This window comes from Tamandua tetradactyla, chromosome 18 (assembly GCF_023851605.1).
Source record: "Tamandua tetradactyla isolate mTamTet1 chromosome 18, mTamTet1.pri, whole genome shotgun sequence".
In the NCBI taxonomy this organism is placed as follows: domain Eukaryota; kingdom Metazoa; phylum Chordata; class Mammalia; order Pilosa; family Myrmecophagidae; genus Tamandua; species Tamandua tetradactyla.
The window spans coordinates 27951008-27972687 of NC_135344.1; the positions used below are offsets into that span (position 1 = coordinate 27951008).

The 21680-nt window shown below is 38.1% G+C and overlaps 1 protein-coding gene across 2 annotated transcripts in view; it reads right to left on the bottom strand.

Moving 5' to 3' along the window:
* Window positions 1-6897: 6897 nt before the first annotated feature.
* The window catches only part of C18H18orf54 (chromosome 18 C18orf54 homolog), a 269814-nt gene continuing 255031 nt past the window's right edge, over window positions 6898-21680 (bottom strand). For both annotated transcript variants that reach the window (XM_077135438.1, XM_077135437.1), the window contains one exon: window positions 6898-9187. In XM_077135438.1, coding sequence (XP_076991553.1) covers window positions 9118-9187 — 70 coding nt within the window. In that variant the 3' untranslated portion in view covers window positions 6898-9117. The remainder of the gene's footprint in view (window positions 9188-21680) is intronic.

Sequence of the window (21680 nt, forward strand, 5' to 3'; positions counted from 1 at the left end):
AAAGGGTTACTTGGTCTAACAGGGCTCTTCCAACATCTTCAAATTTAACTGCTGAGGCAGCTTCCTCTTTACATATGTGGAAATGTCTTTGTTATTCAGCAAAACCTAAATGACAATAGGTCAGAGTTCAGAAATAATTGTCAATTTATAAGTTAACAATTAGCATCCAATACATGTATTAAGGGATATCTTCACAAAACTGGTAAATTTTTTGGTGAAGAATGGTATTTGAATAACATGTACATTAAAAAATAAAAGACTCTTACCTGAGTAATCAAAAACTAATTGAAAAGTTATATTCATTTACGATAAGTATATCATCAGCACCAACTGACTAGCTAGAGATCCATCTAACTTAATATAATTCAATCTTCCAATGGCAGACATCTTGGAGTTAATCTGTTCTTGACCTTCCATTTTATGATTGAGGAAACCCAGGCCCTATGAGAAGTAAGACAGTTTAACAATGCGACCTCACTCAGAATCTTCCTTTTATCGTTCAAGTTATTAGCTCAAGTTGAAGAAATTCATTCAGTCCATGAGAGGGCCTATTATATCTTCTTTCAAAAATAAGTGGAAGCAAGTAAATTAATATCACTTAGGGATGTTTATTCCTGGCCTTCCCCTAGACTAAATAACTCTGAAGGTGGTGTTTGTATGCCACTCGGATAACTCTGGCGTACATCAAAGTCTGAGAACTACTACCCCAGAAAATGTTTTACAGAGAAGTAATGGAATCCCCTGAAATATTTTGGAAGAAACATGTTATGTGTGTGAAAAAATAACCATAACATGATTATGTTAACCAACATACTGAAATAACCAAACATACTAAAATATGGACTTTTAATTATTCATTTAACATGTGCTAGGCATTGTGCTGGATGGTGAGGGAACATCCCTGCCATCTTGAGTATGTGTGTGTGTGTGTGTATAAGTTTTCCCTTTCAAAAGTCTTCTTATAATGAATTCACCACTTTTAGCTTAAGAGTTGTAAATAAAATAAAATAAAACAAAATGACATTGCCTAAGCCTCTAAAACATATGGGCAATGAAAAAGCTATGCAAGGAGGGTGCACCCTGGGGGAGGGATTCATCCCCAAAGCTAGTCTTCCTGCAAGTAAGTAAATTAAATAAATGAAGTAAATTAAACCTGAGCCACTGAACCTGTGGGCTGTAAGAATCCATGTGAATTAAATGTTTTAGTAGTATGCAACATTGAATAGTCATTTAAAATTCAGATGGTATCAGCAAAAATATGATATTCCACTTGAATGGACTGTGAATTAGGCTGCTTTTTTTTTTAAAGCTGACCACATGTTTGATACACTGCTAGTTATCCCTAATAATCATTCTCCCATCCACTTTCATAGTCAGAAAAAAGCTAAATGTGTTAGCTTGGCTGAGGATGAAGTCTACACTATACAGCTTCTCTTGTACCTAGGTATGGCCTTATGACTAAATTCTGGTCCCACCGCATGAGAGAGAAGGTATGTGTGCAACTTCCGGATTGTACACTTAAAAGAAGGGTGTAGGGGGTGTAAGAGTAGTTCAGTATTAGAATTCCTGCCTGCCATACGGGAGACCTGGGTTTGATTCTCAGCCCATGTACTTCCCAAACAAACAAACTAGGAAACAAACAAATGATAAATCAAACAAACAAAAATTCAGCAAAACGGTGCTGTAATAAGGGGATACTCACATGGAAAAAGAAGGAAATGTGACCCCTACCATACGGCATACCAAAACAAACAAAAAAAAAAGGTGTATACCTTCATTTTCCCCTTTCCCTTCCCTCTTGTTTGAATGCATATGAGTTGGTGTCATCCTATAATTTGATAGCCTAGAGAGGAATAAACTCTGATACTTGTGTAATAACTGGAAAGTCCCACCTTCAAAATGCCAAACTGATCAAACAGTTGCAAAACCCATTTGCAAAGTACTGAAGGAAACATGTAACTGTGAAATTCATGTGATCTCTACTCTATCAAAGAGCACTTTTTATGCAAGCATTACTACATTGCTCAACAGGAGAGAGTTAGAACATACCTGGATTAATAAAATGTGCAGACATATCCAGGCCTGCCACTTTGCCCAACTCCAGGGCACCTTTTGCATCCTAGATTGCAGAATGGTCCCTTGCAGTTGTGCAGTGCACCACCTTCACAGCCAGACATTGCAAATGAGTATATTTCATTAAGTTGGGGTCCCCTATGATGACTCTTCAACTTCTAGTGGACTTTTAGCCTAAAGGATTTGGAAACCTCCATTCATTAATAATGACAGCCCATTGATTCTTGGTCATTCTTTCAGCTGAAATAATTCAGTGGTCTATTTCAGAATCATCTGTTAGTGCTATGTCAAAATTGCTCTATTTTTTAACCACAACAAAAACTCCTTGGCTGAAACTCCACTATGGTTTTGGAACAAATAATTAAAAAACCTATGGCCAAAGGAAAAAAAAAAGAAAACTAAAGATAAACAAATAAATAAATAAAGTAAAAGAAGAAAGAAAAAGAAAAAAGAAAACTAAAAATAATAAAATAAAATAAAAACCTATGGGCCATTGATTGGTTGAGACCAATATGACACTTTCAGTCCTTTGATTTTGGGCTACTTTTAGACAAAGAAATTATTATAGTTCATCATTTATGTTGTTTGATATAATGATTAAAAAGCCAGACAACAGATTTAAAAATACAGTGCAGTTATTGGTAACTATACTTAATGAAAAATATTTTTTCATCGAATTCAAAAGTATTAAAAATATGTATATTAAAATGCACAGTGGTACAAAGAAATTTTCAAAAGCCCCATCTCAATCATTATTAATTCATTAGTGCTTTTCATAAAATCAAAAAAAGTTTTTTGAAAAGGTAAATGTTATACATCCTCGTGTGTGATTATCATAAAAGGGTGATTGTTTTACTCAATTCAATTCTATGGCAGAATACCCTTCATCAAACTAAAGTTAAAGATTATATAGATAACATCTTGGGATAAAAATTAGCAGTACTCAAAATGGGAATTTAAGCAGCTGAAAAATGTTTTGATCTTTATCAGTGATTTTTCTGATTCTAAATTACAGTAGATTCCATTCTAAGTCTAATAAAATGCCAAATGTGTTTTATTGATGAGTATTGTCTCTTGTTCATTCATTCACAAATGTTTGAGAACATAAAAAGAACCTGACATTGTTCTAGGCAATGAGGATTTACACAGATGTAAGAAAACAAACAAGAACTTGTCCTATAGGAGTTTACATCTTGATCTTATTACGATAGTTGGTAATAATTATACTATGTGACTTTTGATTGTAAATTTCAAAGTTTATTTAGTTAATAACGGTTGGGTTTTATCAATGATAATGCTCTTCGCTATTACAAAAGTAGGTAGTTAAGGGCGGGCCGCGGTGGCTCAGCGGGCAAGGTGCTTGCCTGCTATGCCGGAGGACCTCGGTTCGATTCCCGGCCCCAGCCCATGTAACAAAAACGGAGAAACAGAATACAATAAAACAAGAAAATGTTTAAAAATGTTTCCCTTTCTTCCTTCCTTCCTTCCTTCTCTCTGTCTTTCCTTTAAAAAAAAAAAAAAAAAAAAAAGTAGGTAGTTAAGTTTGAGATAAAAGAAGGATCTTAGTAATTCAGATCAAAAGCCAATAAATGGAGGTGAACTCTGTCTTCCAGCCTCTGCATGCTGAGTTCCAGTGAGTTCTTCTGTTTCCTAAGGTTCAATATTTGATTGACTCTTACTGCTAGATCATTCTTCTCTATGTTGATAAAAAATCTTCCTCTTAGTCACTTCGACCTATTTACCCTGGTTCTGTTTTCTAGAGAGAGACAAAATAAATCAAAGTCCTCTTCCAATTAGTAGTTCTTAATTGTTTTGGCATTACATATATGCCCCCAATTATTCAATATTTTTAAGAAGATTTACTCTTAAAAGACATAAATTAGTCATGTGACCTTTACCAAAATCTTTTGATTATTTTTAATGGGCAAGAAGTAATAAAAAAGAACAGTGCCATCTGCTGTTGCAAAATACCACCAGAAGTTCCTAAATGGAAGGAACACCTGGTTGACATCTGTTGCACTTTCAGGTTGCCAGTAATATTACAGACATTTACTGTAGAGAGAAGTGCGCTTTGTGAGTTGGTACATCTCTCTGATCATAAAGTACTGTTTTTAAGTCCACTAAGAATTAAGGAATACTATCACCATGTTCTTGATGAGAAACCAAATCTCAAAAACAGACAGACAAAAAAACCTCATAAAGTTCCAAGCTAAGTTTTGTCTATGAAGCTGAGATCCCCTCAGTCACTCATCCAACAATAAAGTTCATTTTATAATTAACTTTGCACATTTTTAAGAACAGGAGGGGATTGAATGCTTTTAATGGTCATATTTCATATTGAATAATATCTCAGTAAAATGTTTTAAAAAGAATAATGGGGTAGGGAAAGATATTTAGAAGTTAATCAATCAAAGGGATCAAACAAAATATTGAAGAAAAAAAGCTCTGGTGACTTTCCTCAGAATGCATCATGGAGGACTGATTAACTGGCAGCAAGACAATGGTGATGTTGAAGACTAGAAATAGACCATCCACAGGAGAATAGGTGCAGGAACCTAAGATTTTTTTTTAACATGGGCAGGCACCAGGAATCGAACCCAGGTCCTCAGGCTTGGCAGGCAAGCATTCTTACCTGCTGAGCCACCGTGGCCCACCCAGGAATCTAAGATTTAAACAGTAGCAAGGATTTAGCAAATCCTGTTGAAGATGCCAGGCTTCCCTCCATGCAAACACTGTAATCTCTGATCGGGATTCAGCCAAATGATTAGCACAAGACCACCTCAATCAAAGAAGCCCATCTGTTGCACTCCTCATCAATATATGTCAGGGATCAGCAGGGTCCTAGGTCCTGGAACTCAGATTCACAGAAGAAAACCAGTTCTCAGGGATAAATGCTAAAAAGAACAAGGAAAGGCTGCAGGCCTTAATGGGAAATGAACTGGATAGTCACCAGAAGCTCAGAAGAGACACTCAAAAGTGTTCAAATACGACCATCAGCAGATAGAAATAGGGTAAGATATTGGGCAATTGGAGCTGAAGGGATGCAGATTGTGCAACAGGACTGATTGCAAAAACTCAGAAACAGATAGCACAATACTACCTAACTGTAATACAATTATGTTAAAACACTGAATGAAGCTGCATGTGAGAATGATAGAGGGAGGAGGGCTGGGGGCACAAATGACATCAGAAAGAAAGAAGATAAAGACTGAGATGGTATAATCTCGGAATGCCTAGAGTATATAATGACAGTGATTAAATGTACAAGTTTAAAAAATGTTTTTGCATGAGGAAGAACAAAGGAATGTCATTACTGCAGGGTGTTGAAAATAGATGGTAATTAATATTTTAAAATTTTAACTTATGTGTGAGACTAACGCAAAAAATGCTTATTTGGTACAAAATTTATATTTTGACTAGTGCATTTCCTAATATAACTTAGGTAGACAGCTTAATTGAATGCCATAAGTACATGTAACCTTGAGTAGGGCATGAGATTTTGTTGGTTTGTCCAGAGTGATGCCCCAATAAATCCCACAGTGATTTGAACAGTGAATAAAAAAGTATTTGCAAAGTCCCCTTCAGGGAATGGTGAGAAAGGGGGAAAATTCAACTTTCCCAAATTGAACTCTTGATATTCTCAGAAGCAGTGGGGACAACCAAAGCTATAGGCTGAGCCCCTAATCTTGGGGTTTGTTCATATGAAACTTAATCCACAAAAGACAGGTCAAGCTTACTTAAAATTAGGCCTAAGACTCACCCCCAAAAGAACCTCTTTTGTTGCTCAGATGTGGCCTCTCTGTCCAGCCAACACAACAAGCAAACTCACTGCCCTCCCCCTGTCTACATGGGACATGACTCTCAGGGGCGTGGACCTTCCTGGCAACGTGGGACAGAAATCCTAGAATGAGCTGAGTCTCAGCATCAAGGGATTGAGAAAACCATTTCGACCAAAAGGGAGAATAGTGAAATGAGACAAAATACAGTGTTAATGGCTGAGAGATTCCAAACAGAGTTGAGAATATCCTGGAGGTTATTCTCATCCATTAAATAGATATCACCTTGTTAGTCAAGATGCAATGGAGAGGCTGGAGGGAACTGCCTGAAAATGTAGAGCTGTGTTCCAGTAGCCATATTTCTTGATGGTGATTGTATAATGAAATAGCTTTCACAATGTAACTGTGTGATTGTAAAAACCTTGTGTCTGATGCTCCTTTCATCTACCTTATCAACAGACAAGTAAAACATATGGAATAAAAATAAATAAAAGGGGAAAAATGTTAAAATAAATTTAGATTGAAATGCTAGTGATCAATGAAAGGGAGGGGTAAGGGGTATGGTATGTATGAATTTTTTTCTGTTGTCTTTTTATTTCTTTTTCTGAATTGATGCAAATGTTCTACGAAATGATCCTGATGATGAATATGAAACTATGTGATGATACTGTGAATTACTGATTATATATGTAGAACGGAATGATCATAAGTTAAGAATGTTTGTGTTTGTTATTATATTTTTTTAATTTAAAAATTAATAAAAAAGGAAAAAAGTGTTCAAATATTAATGTAGGAATAGTTTCAGCTGAAGTGGGAATGGTGCCCATTGTGGTTAAAAAATGAACTGAAATTGTATTTAATCTTGTGAACATAGGTCTAGTGGAAATTAAGTTGGCCACAGACAGAATTAATATGAACCTGTGAATGATGGCTGTGGGTTCCTTTGAAATGGTGGTTGCAGAGTAGTAACAATCAGTTGAGAGAAAATGTTTGGACTTATACTAGAACTACTTATATTAGTAGTTTCAGATTAAAAAGTGGTGCTCACAGTTGCGCTGGTAGGTTCCATTGAAATGCTAGCTGTGGTGGTGGTAGTGGTCGGTTCACTCACACTAGTGGCTGCTGTTGTGTCTACCACAATAGTTATGTGCTCAGTTGAAGTATTGCCAGTCATGGTTGCAGTAGTTTCATTTATAATGGTTATAACTAAGGAGGTGGGATCAGAATAAGGGATAGTTGCGGTCCTTATGGTTGTAGGTTCATCTGAAATACTAGCAGGAGTTGTGGTGGCTGGTTCAGCTGAAGTGGTACTGCAGCTATATTTGTAGGTTCTGTCACAGAACTGGGGACACTTGTGGAAGTTCCAGTTGAAGTATTAACAGTGATAGTAAGTAGGCAGTTCAGTTGAAGTGGTTGTGAGTTATGTCAGAGTAGTGGTAATTATTATGGTTATAGACTCAGCTGAGGTGCTGGCAGTTGTTGTAGTCAGTTCAGGTAAGATGGTAGATGCACTGTGATTGTGACTTCCATTGCAACAATAATGGACACTGGGGTTGTAGATTAAACTGAAGTGCTCACTGTCATTGTGGTAATCAATTCAGTTGAAGTGCTAGCTGCAGTTGTAGGTTCTGCTGCAGCAGTGGTACCACTGTGGTTGTAGATGCAGTTGAGGTGCTGACAGTGGTTGTGGTAATAGGATCAGTTGAGATGGTGGCTGTGGTTATGGTTTGTGAGTTCTATTGCAGTAGTGGGGCCCACTGTGGTTATAGACTCAGCTAAGGTACAGGCAGTTGCTGGGATAGTCAGTAGAGGTTAAGCAGTATCTGTAGTTGTGGATGGAGGTTCTGTTGTGGTAGTGGTGGTTTTGTGGTTGTAGACTCAGCTGAGGTGCCAGCAGCTGTGGTAGTCAGTTCAAGTGGGGTGGTGGCTGCTGCTATGGTTGTAGCCACAGTGTAAGTGCTGACATTTTTGTGGCAGTTGTTTCAGGTAAAGTGGTGGCTTCAGTTGCCGTTGTGGGTTCTGTTGCCATAGTGGTTAACATTGTGGTTGTAGACTTAGCTGAGATGCTGGTAGTTGTTGTAGTTGGTTCAGGTGAAGTGGTGGCTAAATTTGTGGTTATAGATTCACCTGAGGTGCTGGTATTATTGTGGTAGTTGATTAAGCTAAAGCAGCAGTTGCAGTTGCGCTTGGAGGTTCTGTTGCTGTGGCGGTTGCTATTGTGGTTGTAGATTCAGCTGAGGTGCCAGCAGTTGTGGTAGTTGGTTCAGGAAGGGGTGGCTACATTTGTGGTTATAAACCCACCTGAGGTTCTGGTAGCTGTTGTGGTAGTTGTCTCAGGTGAAGTGGTGGCTACATCTGTGATTGCAGACTCAGTTGTGGTGCTGGAACTCATGGTGGAAGTTGGTTCAGGCAAAGTGGTAGCTGCAGTTGTAGTTGCTAGTTCTGTTGCAACAGTGGTAGATGTTGTGGTTGTAGACTCAACAGAGGTTGTGGCAGTTGTGGTAGTTGGTTCAGGTGAAGGTGTGGCTATATTTGTGGTCCCAGACTCAGTGGCTTACAGTTATGGGTTCTTTTGCAATCGTGCTGGCTGTGGTGGTGGTAGACTCAGCAGAGGCTGTGGCAGCTATTGTGGCAGTTGTGGTTGTAGAATCAGTTGTGGTGCTGGAACTTGTGGTGGTACTTGGTTCAGGTAGAGTGGTGGCTACATTTGTGGTCACAGACTCAGTGGCTGCAGTTATGGGTTCTGTTGCAATAGTGCTGGCTGTTGTGGTTGTAGACTCAGCTGAGGTGCTGGCAGCTATTGCAGCAGTTAGTTCACCTGAAGTGGTGGCTACATTTGTTGCTGTAAACTCAACTGTTATGCTAGCAGCTGTTATGGTAGCTGCTTCAGGTGAAGTGGCATCTGCAGTTGTGGTTGTGGGCTCGGTTGCAGTAGTGGGAGCTGTTGTGGTTGTAGACTCAGCTGAGGTGCTGTAAGCTGTTGTAGTAGTCAGTTCAGGTGAGGTGGCAGCTGTGGTTGTGGGTTCTGTTGTAGTAGTGGTGGCTATTGTCGTTGTGGATTCAGTTGAGATGCTACCAGTAGTTGTTGTAACAGTAGCCCAAATTAAAGTGGATACTGTGATAGTTTCCACTATAGTAGTGATATCTGTAGATTCAAAAGTGGATGAGGCTGTGCTTCGGCTTTCAGGAATCTTGATAACCATGGAAAGAGTGTTACTGTTCCCATCGTACACCAAGCATACTATGAGTACTCCGATGGCTGTTGTGATCATCTAGACTGAGAGAGAAGCCAGGAGCATTTTCCACAGAGACCAGTCACTGAAGAAATGTTAGGCCACCTGAAAAAGATTTAATAAATTTACTAAGGATAACCCCAAATGCTTCAAGGAAAATTTATGCCATTGATAATCCTTTTTATATTATATTGTGGAACTTCAACTCCCTCATATATATAACATCTTCCTTACAGGGTTGTTATAAGTAGTAAATAAGAAAATAATGTAGATAGAGTTTGCTTACGACACATCAAGTATTTCAATACATTTTCATTCCTTATCTCATTGTTATTCCTTTTCTAATGACTGAAAGCAGACCACTAAAGGAAACAGAGCAGATTACTTTGGAGCATGTAGAGTTCTAAAATGTCACCAAATATGGAGTGTGCTTTCTGAGTAGAAGCCCCAGTTTGAATGTTAAGAGTAACAGCCACTATGCAGTCAGGAGCAGCACAAGGGCACCGGGTACCAAGGCCAGGGAAATGAGGCCTTGGTACCCTTGGTACCCAACTAAGAGAGCTCAAAGATAAATGGCACCTCCTGCCCCATGTTGCTTAGGCCTTAGAAGTGGGGGAAGAGAAGGAAGGGGAAATTCTCATATCTTAGGTAAAAGGGGCAATTGCCCACATTTTTTTTTTTTTTTTTGGTCTGACTTCTAAAAGGGAGGAAAATTAATGAATGTGACCTTAGACCTGTGTTCCAGTGCTATCACAGCCACTACCCAGTTGTGCAAATTCTTGTAAACATTTAAACTTTCTGAACCACATTATTTGCAATTGTCGTCAAATTAAGGATCATGGGGTAGATATCAAAAACAGCTTTTAGGTCTCTAACTGGCCTGGTTTGTTTGAGGTGAGAGACATAGTCTCTGAATAATTCCAATCCATCAAAACCGTTCTTTCTTCTACAATGTCTCTTGACACAAATAGCTTACTCCCTTTTATCTTGCCAAAGAATGATGTCAGCCTCTCCAAAAAAGAATCTCAGGAGAAGGATTAATCAGAGGAGGAGTGTATTCCAGAGTCAGAAGCACAGACCCAAACTGCCTAACACATTAGTAATCAGTCAAAATCATATTTTCACCTGGGGGAAGATAGAGATCAGATCTTAGATAGAAAATAATACAAGAAGAAACAGGGTCAGGAACACAGGGAATCTGCTTCCAGGCACCAAACTAAGGGGGAGAAACAGGGTTCAAAGTGATTTCTAAGTAAAAGTTGGAAACACATGAGGTCAGAGCCAGGAGCTAAAGGTAGGTCCACAGTTAGGCTCAGAGACAGAAAGGGATGGAAAGAGAAGCAGATCACCCATGGAGTAGGCCATGAACACATGACTATCTTCTACCTGAGCAAGGTTTATAATGTCATTCTCAGTCCATGTTTTTGCTGTCTGTGCCTACTCACTCCTTCAAAAAACAGTACCCCAAAACTTTGCTTAGTTTTCTTTGATTCTTATATATATTCTCTAGACTATGAATATGTTTTTGTATCTTCACCAAGATCATCAGTCCTTTAAAAGTTTAGCCTCATAAATCAATAAATTAATCTCTCCCCCTCCTCACTCTCCCTACCCCCCTCTCTCCAGAGAAACAATGTTGCCTCAAACATTACTTCACAATTCTGGAATCCTTTGTTTGGAAGTTCCGAGTGTCCAAGTGTCCCTGGGTTTGTGCAAACATCAGTTAAATTGGTATCGACATCATAAGTTATATCAGTTAATGTTGAAAACTGACATGTTGAATTGTGAGTTTTGTGATTTCTTAGATTCAGAAATGGTTGTTGACAGAAAGAATGGAGAAAATTAGGAAGCTATTTATTAGATAACTAAAGTAACATAATTCAGAATAATATAAACCAGATTGTGACATATCATGAGGTTGTTTGATTAAATAAGATCATTTGAAATCTGACTTAGAAATAAATATATACATCCATTATTTTTCTTCTCAAAGCAATGAATTCTAGTTAGGTCAATATGAGTTCCATTTAATCATTTTATATTATTATTGATATTAAAGTTCAGGAACACACATCATCTTTTATCCTCATCATATTTAATGCATTTATTAAATATCAATCTGTTTCATGTTGGTGTAGAAAATAATATTTAAAAGTCCCAGAGAGGGGCGGGCCGCGGTGGCTCAGCGGGCAAAGTGCTTGCCTGCTATGCCGGAGGACCTTGGTTCGATTCCCGGCCCCAGCCCATGTAACAAAAACGGAGAAACAGAATACAATAAAACAAGAAAATGTTTAAAGATGTTTCCCTTTCTTCCTTCCTTCCTTCCTTCTCTCTGTCTTTCCTTTAAAAAAAAAAAAAAAAAAAAAAAAAAAAAAAAAAGTCCCAGAGAGAAAATTCTAGAGGCCTTAAAGCTTATCAAGGACAACTCTTTCATATCATATTTGAAATGAGAAAACCAAGACCTAAAAAGGTACAGTGAGGACTTGTTCTCCTGGATATGCTAAACTACAATAGGCAACTTCAACAAAAAAAAAAGTAAGAGTATAAATTTCAAACAAAATCAGTGGAAACAATGAAGAATAGATTATCTAGAATTCCAAAGACGGAAGAACTTTTCCAAAGTGAGCAAACACAGACCATTTTATTCCTTGGGGGCATTTATTATTTCTGAGTATGGGCTGAGGATCTGGATTGTTTCAAGCAGAGGGATTCAAATGAGGATGAAGAAAAGCCAGCAAAACTTTTGGTGGCCATGTGGGGCTAGCATAACAGATTAGAAATGAGATGAGCCCCAAACATAAGGCTGATTTTCTCCATGGAATCCTTGTGTATTAGATTATAAACCAAACACAACTATTCTTGAATCCACACTGATTTAAATAAATGATTGGATAAATAAATGAGGAAGAAAAGAAATCTCCCAAATAGCATTCCAAATGATTATGTAGTTACCCCACCTTCAAGGAAGTAGAACGTAACTCCCCACTCTGAATGTGGGCTAGACAGAGTGATTTCCTTCCAAAGTGTGTAGTATGGAGAGAACAGGGAGAGTAGCTTTCAGTAGAGAATTTGTCAAACACTTCCTCAACCAAGTGTTCAGGGGCAATATCAACAGTGATATCATGTTGCTAGTATGAACCCTTGACACGATGTGATGAGAAGGGTACTTTACCCCTGTAGTCTTCCTCCCTAACAAGCAGGACTCTAGTCTAATCATAATAAAAACATCAAACAGATTCCCAATTGAGGGATAGTTTATAAAATATCTCACCAGTACTCCTTAAAACTGTCAAGGTCATCAAAAGCAAGAGAGTTAGAAATTGTCAAAGCAAGAAAAGCCTAAGGAGTCATGGCTAAATGGATAGTAGTTACTGGTAGTTAGTACAGAGGAGAAAGGGAATGGTATTGAGCAGGTATAACTAGAAGATTCAACTAGAACTGTAATGCTTTATTTCTTAACATAGGTGTTTTGGACATGAGTTTCTATTATACTATTCTTTAAATCCTTTAAATGTATTTTGAAATTTAAAAAAAAGTAAATGAAGAGAAAGGGTAAATTCAAATAAGAAAGATTTAGGGAATTAGGATTTTCTTCAAGTGAAGTTAAAAGAAGAAAAGAATCCCAGATATAGTTTTAAGAAAAAGAAAGAAAATAATCTGTGTTATATTCATGGGAGTGGAAATTGGTTAAATGTAAATTTATTATGGCTGAAAAAAATTATATTACCCAGAAAGTTTTCCTCACAGGAGAGTAAAAGTATTAACTACATGTAATGTACGATCTGTCTTGGTCGTATTGATGAAATTCCCAATACTAAATGTTTTTTGAAAAGACCGGTATTACAATTTCAATTGATCTCTAAGTCTATTAAAACAATCAAACTAAACATATGTACAGACATTACCAATTGAGAGACTACAATTAAGAATAAAAGATTATAATTGTGATTAAATATAAAGACGGAAAACACTTAGGTGTAAAGAATTAGTCAAGTCTATTCTTCTAAAGGTGCGATATTATGCCAAAGAAATCAAATGATACTGAATAAGAGATCTGAGATATTCACACCCTTTAACAAAATTCCTTCTGTTTTTTAATAGAACATGACAAGAAAAATCACAAAAGATATAGCTATTTTAAAAGCATTGTTTTCTGTATATTATTGCTATTCCTTATTTTTAAGCTTTCAGTTTTCTGTGGGATGATGAACTTGGACATTTTTTGAACTTTTGTAATTAAATAAAACTCTTGACAGACCCACTTGCTAGAATTTGTTGGAAATCCTTTTAAAAGTAGAAAAATGGTGGGTATTTGTCTATACGAAGCTCCACAATGTTGGAGCTTTGAGTGCAACACAATTTTCATTGTGATAGTTTCCTTCGGTTCTTAATAATAGCGGAGTCTCTAAAGTTAAAATTTGAACAGTAATGGAGCCGTGAATAATTAACTTGTGGTATAAATCAATAATCTCCATTTATGTTGAGATAATATGCATTAGCTAGGTTCATGAAATAAAATTTTTAATTCTCTGTTCGTAACTTTAAAGAGATTAATTTACTATTTTATGCTTAGTAAGAGGGAAAAATAAACCACTAAATTTTCTTTTATATGTGGCCTTTGATTATTACTTGAAGGCATTGGTGTAAACAGCCATCAGTGGAAAAATATTTTCTTATCACTATGTCCAAATAGCCAGGTATAAAATGAAATAATTCAGCTAGTGATCAAGATATGTGATAAAAAAAAAAAAAAGAGTTTCTTCATTTGAAAACTCTCAACATTGTCTAGGGAAATTTTCAAGATGACTGATTCTTTACTGAAGATATCTTTTTGTCAGAGTACTTTGGCATTGCAAAGACACAGTGTCAGAATTGCAGAGCTAGAAGGACTATGAAGACCATCTTTGGAGGAGGAAGTTGGTAATTTAGAATCAAGAGAATAATTTATGTGTCTTCAGAGGACACAGGTAACTTCCTTGCATCTTGTAGTGCATGGGGAGAAAAATATTTCTCCATACATAATATAAGTGCCCATTCAAACTTATCCTGATATCATTCAGCACAATTCCCACTTCTATTTCTAATCAGACATGTACAGTCACATAAAAGGCAATCATAAAACTTGCCCAAGTTCATTGCTACCCACCTATGAGAGACAAAAATAATGGCCCTTCAAAGATGTCCATGTCTTAATCCCTGTGGGGATGTTAGATTCTATGTCAAAGAAAAAAAAGTTACAGAAGGAACTGAGGTTGCTGATCAGTTGACTTTAACACAGGGAGATTATACAGGATTATCTGGGTGGGTCCACTGTTAATCACAGGATTCTTAAAAGACGAAGTGGGAGGCAAGAGATTTAGAGAAAGGGATGAGACCTCAGAAAGAATGGTCAGAGAGATGGAATGTTGCTAGCTTTGTAGATGGAAGATGGGGACCACAAGTCAAGGAATGTAGGGAGCCATTAGAATCAAGAAAACAGAATCTACCCTAGGGCCTCCAGAAGGAACTTAGGCCAGCTGACACCTTGATTTGGGCCCAGTGAAACTCATATTAAATATCTAACATTCACAATTATAAGAAAATAGGTTTGTTGTTTTAAGCCACTAAATTTGTGGTAATTTTTATAGCAGTTATAGAAAACTAATAATAAACCATCCTTCAGGGCTCAGTTTAAATCTCACCTCCCAAATTAAATTAGTTCCTCTACTTTCAAAATCTTCCAGCACTGTGTTATTTCTTAGTGCTTATCACAGATAGTAATTATATTCATTTCTGTGGTAATTATATTCATTAATTTAAAAAAAATCTATTATCCCATTTAGACCACTTTCACAAAAATGGAGACTGTGTAGTTATACTGTATTCCCTGCACTTATTGACCGTTAACAAGTATTTGAATAAACAAGTAAATGAATTCTATATGCTTGCAAAGCTTTTACAGATTTAAAAATTGAAGTTCAGATAATTTTCTTAAGGGTCACAGCAAAATTAAGTGAAAAAATCAATGTCAGATGTTCTTCATTACATATTCTAAATTAAGAGCACTGGATACAAGTCAGTTAAGCAAACACCAATCAGTCATTGTCTCCATATTGCCAGCTTTGCTATGACCTTTCAGGATTCTGCACTGATATACACACTAACTCATTCATTAATTTATGCATTCAGCAGCTATCTGCTGAGCCTTATTCTGTCCCAGGTTTGCATAAGCATTTCATAAGCATTTTCTCATTTAATTCTCACAATAGCATCTACAAATAGGAAATATTAGCATTCCCATTTCACACATAAGTAAACTGAGTTTCTGAGGCAAAAGTACCTTACCCAATGTCCCACAATCCAGCAAATGGCCAAGTCTCAGTTTTCTGTCCAGGAAATTTCCTCTCTTCCTTCAACACCCATCTTGGATGCCACATGTTAAGTACAGCCTATCCACATAGCTTCTGGCAGAGCTTCCCTTGCCTTTCCGTTTGTTCTCAGAGCCATGCTGTCATCTATCTTTGCATATGTCTTCCTTTCCAAAATGTAAGCTTCTCAAAGGCGGGAATGGTAACAGAAATTAATATATTGTATTTGTTCATTATCTCTTAGAAAGATTAAAAAAAATTAGTAAACTGAAGAGGAAGGAAAAGGACAACTCCCTGGCATCTACTGCCCCGGAAGTGTAATTGAGGACTTTTCTTTTTTCTTTTGCATTTTTGATAACTTTTCAGGTTTAAATAACACATGTTGCTCACAGGGACAGTATTAAACAACCACGGATCGTGCTTGCCCTTGTCCATCAGGACAAGCCGGAGCTGTCTCACCCAAAGCCCTCCTCCCTCAGGGCCCAGCTTGGGCCTCCAGGACTCCCATTCCCCCCTGCATTTGCAGGTCAGAACACAGAGGCACACACAAGTCTCCATGTAAAAGGCTGACTATGAAACCCAGGTCTGCAACACAAAAAGTGTTTGCTCTAGGGATTAAGGAAAGTGCTAAAGACAAAAGAAAATCTAAGACTTAAGTATTACCACATATTTAAGTGTTTGAGTTTTAGGTCCTAGAAATGAGACTACTGGTGGTTTACAGACCTTATATCCAGAATGTACACCAAAAATTCTATCCCCGAATGCTAACGCATCGAGTTTGAACTCTTTCCTATAATAGAAGCCATCCGGTACCATTCATTAAGTAGGGAAAAGAGACATTTGTATCCCAAACCTAAGAAAAGAGAATCTTTAAATCATATTTATTTAACAAATACTTAAATAGCACTTATTAGTGCCAGATACTTTTCTGAGTTTGTTACAAACATTAATTCATTTAATCCTAGAACAACCATATCAGGTAGTAAAAGTATTTTCCTGATTTTACAAACAAGGAACTGAATAACAGAGAGGTGAAGCAACTGGTAGAGTGAAAATATACCCCAAGCAGTCTGGCTCCAGAGTCCATTCTTTAATCACTATACCACGCTACCTCATGGCATCATATTGTCACGTTAAAAGTATCCCTAATTCCTGAAACACTAGCAACATTTTTAATGACCCTTTGCATCCAGTCAGTTCACGAGATCCTATAAAATGTGCCTTCAAGGCACCTTCCATACCATCACCCCACCTGCACCCTAGCTCCATTAGGTACTGAGTTGTCAATTATGTACTGAAAAAATGGCTTAAACTGGATTGAACTGGTCACTTTCTGCTGCAAGGGCACTCTTCTTGTTTCCTGTGGATCCTGGATTTAATTTCACAGGACTGTCCTGAAATTGTCTCCTTGTGTCCTCACTTTTCTTCTGCTAGTCACTTGCTATTGTCTCCACATAGTTAACTTATTTTCTTTTAATTTAGGTGCAGAGAGTGGAGCAACTGTTATCCTTCAGTTCACCTACTCTTATTTAGTCACCTTTATCTGCACATCTTTCTTCCATTCTCCTCTACCTTACACACTTTAATGTATTTTGATGTGCTGTTTTTTTTTTTTTAAATAAAACAAATGTATTATAGTTCTGCAGGTCTAACATGGGTCTCTCCGAGATAAAATCAAGGTGTCAGTAGGACTGTGTTTCTTTTGGGAGGTTTGAGAAAGAAACCATTCTCATGCTTTTTCCACCTTTCAGAGGCTGCCTGCATTTCCTGGCTTGTGGCCCTCTTTCTCTATATTGAAAACCATAATGGTAGATTGGGTCCTCCTCTCATCATGTTCCTCTGACCCTCACTCCTCTGCCTTCCTTTTCCACATTTAAGGACCCTTATGATTACATTGGGCCCATCTGGGCAATCCAGGATAGTCTCCCTATTTTAAGGTCAGCTGATCAGCAACTTTAATTCCATCTGTAACTTTAATTCCCCTTCTCCATGTAACCTATCATATCCACAGGTTGGGGAGTAGCAGTGGATCTTTGATGGGCCATCATTCTGCCTACCAACCACAGGCTCTGCAAACGCCTTTGCTCGCTGCGTGGTCTCAGAGCTCCAGCTTGAATCCAAGGAAGCATTTGAAGCTGGTGATGGAGAGCACAGTCTCTGGCATCAGATGGCCTGAGGTTTCTTGCCTTAATTGATTATTATCTTTGTGATCTTGGGCAAGATCTTGTGCTTTTCCCTACCTCCATTTCTTGAATTGTAAAATGGGCATGTCAATAGGATTGCTTTCATAGGGTTATGTTACTGTGTTTTATCTGAATATTTTTGCAAGATAAGTATGATTATTTTAGGTTCATGTATTTTCAATTCATGCCATGTTTTTGTATTATCCCATTCTGCATCCTGCTGTTTTCACTAAGCCCTGTGCTTTTAAGGCCCACCGCATTGAAGCATATACTCGCCCAGGTGGGTACTGAGGTTGTTTCTAGCTCCCGATCACTACAAATATCTTGTCCAATTTCCCTGATGGAACCAAAGAAAATTTCTTTGTATACATACCTAGGAGCAGAATTGCTGAATCATAGATATGCCTGTCTTTAATTTGTCCAGGTAGTGCCAGATTACTTTCTGTCACCATCTCTGCCAGCACTTACACAGCTTTATACTTTTTGCCAGTGTAAAAGTTCCTGAATTCTGGCTGTGCAATATATGAGAAAATACCTGGGGGAACTTTTAAATAAAACCAGTGTTCAAGCCCCACCCAGAACATTTAGATCTGAATTTCCCAAGGCATATGGGTTTTGGTCTTTATCCCAAGAGGCTGGGTTTTTAAAAATTGTTCCAGGTGATTTTAATATACACAGGATTGAAAACCCCTGGTATAAAGGGTTGACTTAATGTTGTTTTAATTTGCTCTTTTTTTTTTTCTGCTAACTCATGAATTTGATTTTCTCTTAATAAGCTTGTTAACCTTTCAGGTTTATTTCATTAATTATCTGTCCTCTGCACAATTTAAATTGTAAACAGGTTAAAATGATGATCAGGTACAGCCTTGAAGGAAAAAAATCAGGCAGGCTGAGAAGTCGGTGACACCATGAGGAAGGGGCAATCCTCCAAAAGCCTCAGTGATAGTAGAATTGGAAACCTATTTCATTCTATGAGGCTTCTTTCTAAATTTTCTCAGAAAGCCACACCTCCTCCTTACCCAGGTGCTACCTCCTAAATCACTTCTCAGCCCCAGTAGAATCAGGGTGGAGACCAAAGCAAGGACCTAGTGGAGCAATCTCTTCATACCTCCTTACCCTCAGATTAGGCTCCAGGCAAACCATCTGCCCATGCTGACAGATTGAGGCCATCTGATAGGAGTTGTGCCTACAGCTGTGCCAGTGAAAGCTACTCTGTCATCACTGACTGGCAGCCAATGGGAGACACTGTCCCGTCCCAGCATGTTACTGAGTCCTGTCAGTAGCTGCCGGGTCAGCTTTTTACAAAGAACTCTGGTGCCTGCAAGGGAGCTAGCTGCCAAGGGCCTGCCGGGTCAGCTTTTTAGCAAGAAAATCTGGTGCCTGCATGTGAGCTGCCAAGGGCAACCCTAATCTTTATCCACAATGCCTAGCAGCAAAGCCTGGTAGTTTTATCGAGGTAGGGCTTGGAAAATCGCAGTTGAGGCTGGTTTGAGCAAAGACAGGGATTCAATGCAAATTCCTTACACAGTATAGAAAGGCAGTGAAGGGAAATGAGGGAGTCCTTTATACGTGCCCCACTGTTCTAGAGAGTTGTGCTAAGGGTGGTATGATCATCAAAGCCAACAAACAGCAAGGGTCTAGTATAATGTTTGAGACTTGTTACCAAAGAAAATTTCAAAAGTAATGACTGCAAAAGAAAAAAGTAATGACTGCAAAATTTTTAAACTAAGAAATTACTATTTAGTACAATTCAACTCATGTAGTTATATATCAGTTATAGCTAATGTGGGAGGCGGTTGCATTTTAATATGTTTGCTATGAAATGGAGTGGGCATTCCACTATCTCAAGTATATTAAAGTCTTAAAACAGCCTTAGAAAACCTGTCTTTGGTAGCCTAAGAAGGGATCAAAGAGACAATTTCTGAATCTTTCATGTATTTAGCATTGCACATGTCAATTGGTCAAGTAATTATTACAGAATGTATTTTCAAGGGCATATAACATCATTCCTGTAACCTAGCACTGGGTCTCATCTTTGGCTGTATATTAGAATCACCTGGAGTGATTTTAAAACTTCCAGTGCTCAGTCTGCACCCCATCCCTTTTGATGAGGTTACCTATCAATCAGGCATGGCCCAACTGAATCAGAATGGATCAGGCCTTATTGAGAAAGCCACAGAGAGAAGCCATGGGGAAAGACAGAAGCCATAAGTCAATGGAACCCAGAGAAGAAAGGTGAAGACATCCTTATGTTCATTGCCCTATGACAGAAAAGCCAAGAAACCCCAAAGATTGTTGGCCAGCCACAAGATACTGATCCCTGGAAGAAGCATACCTTCTAGTCTCTTAGACTATGAGCCAATAAATCCCTGTTGTAAGTCAATCCATTGTATGGTATTTGTTTTTGACAGCTAGAAAACTAAAAGTACAGCTTCCAGAACCCCTCCCTGGTTCTGAAATAAAAATTAGGGATCCTTTGCCACTAATCCAGAGAAATCTAACACCCTCCTAGAAACAAGACACACAAGAGGATGTGTGTTTTTAGACAATCTCCTGTCTCTGGTAGGACACAGAGCAAACATCCCAATGACATACTTCTGTAGCCTTGAAACAACTCTGGAAAAACATTCAGGAGTTATTTGGGACCCCCAAACAGAGGAAGCAGGATGAGAGATCAGAACTTTCCATTGCTGCAGCTAACATTTCTGCTTTCCAACTCTTAATATGTCTTGTTATTTAACTCAAACCCTACCTTTTTCAGTTACCTATGGATCATTGTCCCAGTGGTCCTTGCTGCGGATCCATGCAGGCTAAGGTTCTTGTTTACTATCCAGCCCTGTTGTCCATATGGCACTTTCATCTACCATGTCCCTGAGTGCTAAATGAACTACCTGGCCAATCTCCTATCTCTACACTGGGGATCCCAGTTCCATAGACCATGAAGGGCCTGCACAGGACAGCATCACTGAGCTTCCCACTAATGCCAGTGGCTCCCTCAGGAGCGTGTGCCTAGTACTTTAGAGAAAGGAGTGTCTGCTGGTCCCCCCAAGAATTCTCTGGTTTTACATTATAAATCTCTTCTAATATAGCCATTTCTCTGAGCCTTTTGAACTTTCCCTCAATAGAGTCAAGAAAATTCTGACATATCACTTCATTTACTCTGGGCCATCCATGTCTTCAAGCTCCAAAGAGACATTCCAGCAGGGTTTTAGGAATAGCTCCAGGCATTATTGGCAGGTTGTTAAATCCTAAGTCATTAGAAAGTGTACCCATATCAAGTATGGCTAGTATTATATCCTGCTTCCCTCCAGCAGCCTGAGGTTCCAATCCCAGGAATATTCTCCCAATTCTGATGGAACCTACTGGCCAAACCTCCAGATCTTTAAGCAAATAATCCCTTTACTCCCATAGCTATCACTTTTTTCACAGTATCATCATATAGTTGTGCATTCATCATCACAATTGCTTTTTGAACATTTTCAGTACTTCATAAACCCCATAAACATATACAAATAAGAATAAAAGTTTAAAAAGTAAAAAAAAAAATCCTATAGCCCCATTCCCCTCTATTATTTATTTACTTTTTGTCTTTATTTTCTTATTCATCTATCCATACACTGGGTAAAGGGACAGATGGTCACAAGGTTTTCATAATCACATGTTCATACCATACAAGCTATATAGTCATATAATCATCTTCAAGAAGCAAGGCTATTGGATTACAGTTCAACAGTGTCAGGCATTTTCCTCTAGCTAATCTAGTACACCAAAAACTGAAAAGGAATATCTATATAATTCATACAAATAACCTCCAGAATGACCTCTTAGCTCTATTTGAAATCTCTCAACCACTGAAACCTTATTTTGTTTTATTTCTTTTCCCCCTTTGGTTAAGAAGTCTTTCTCAATCCTATGATGCCAGGACCAGGCTCATCCCCAGGAGTCAGTGAGTTTACCTGCAGAGTTGGCTTAGAGAGAAAGGCCACATCTGAGCAACAAAAGAGGTTCTCTGGCATTATTATAGTCTTAGCATCTCATTTGCAGGAATAAGTTTCATATGGTTAAGTC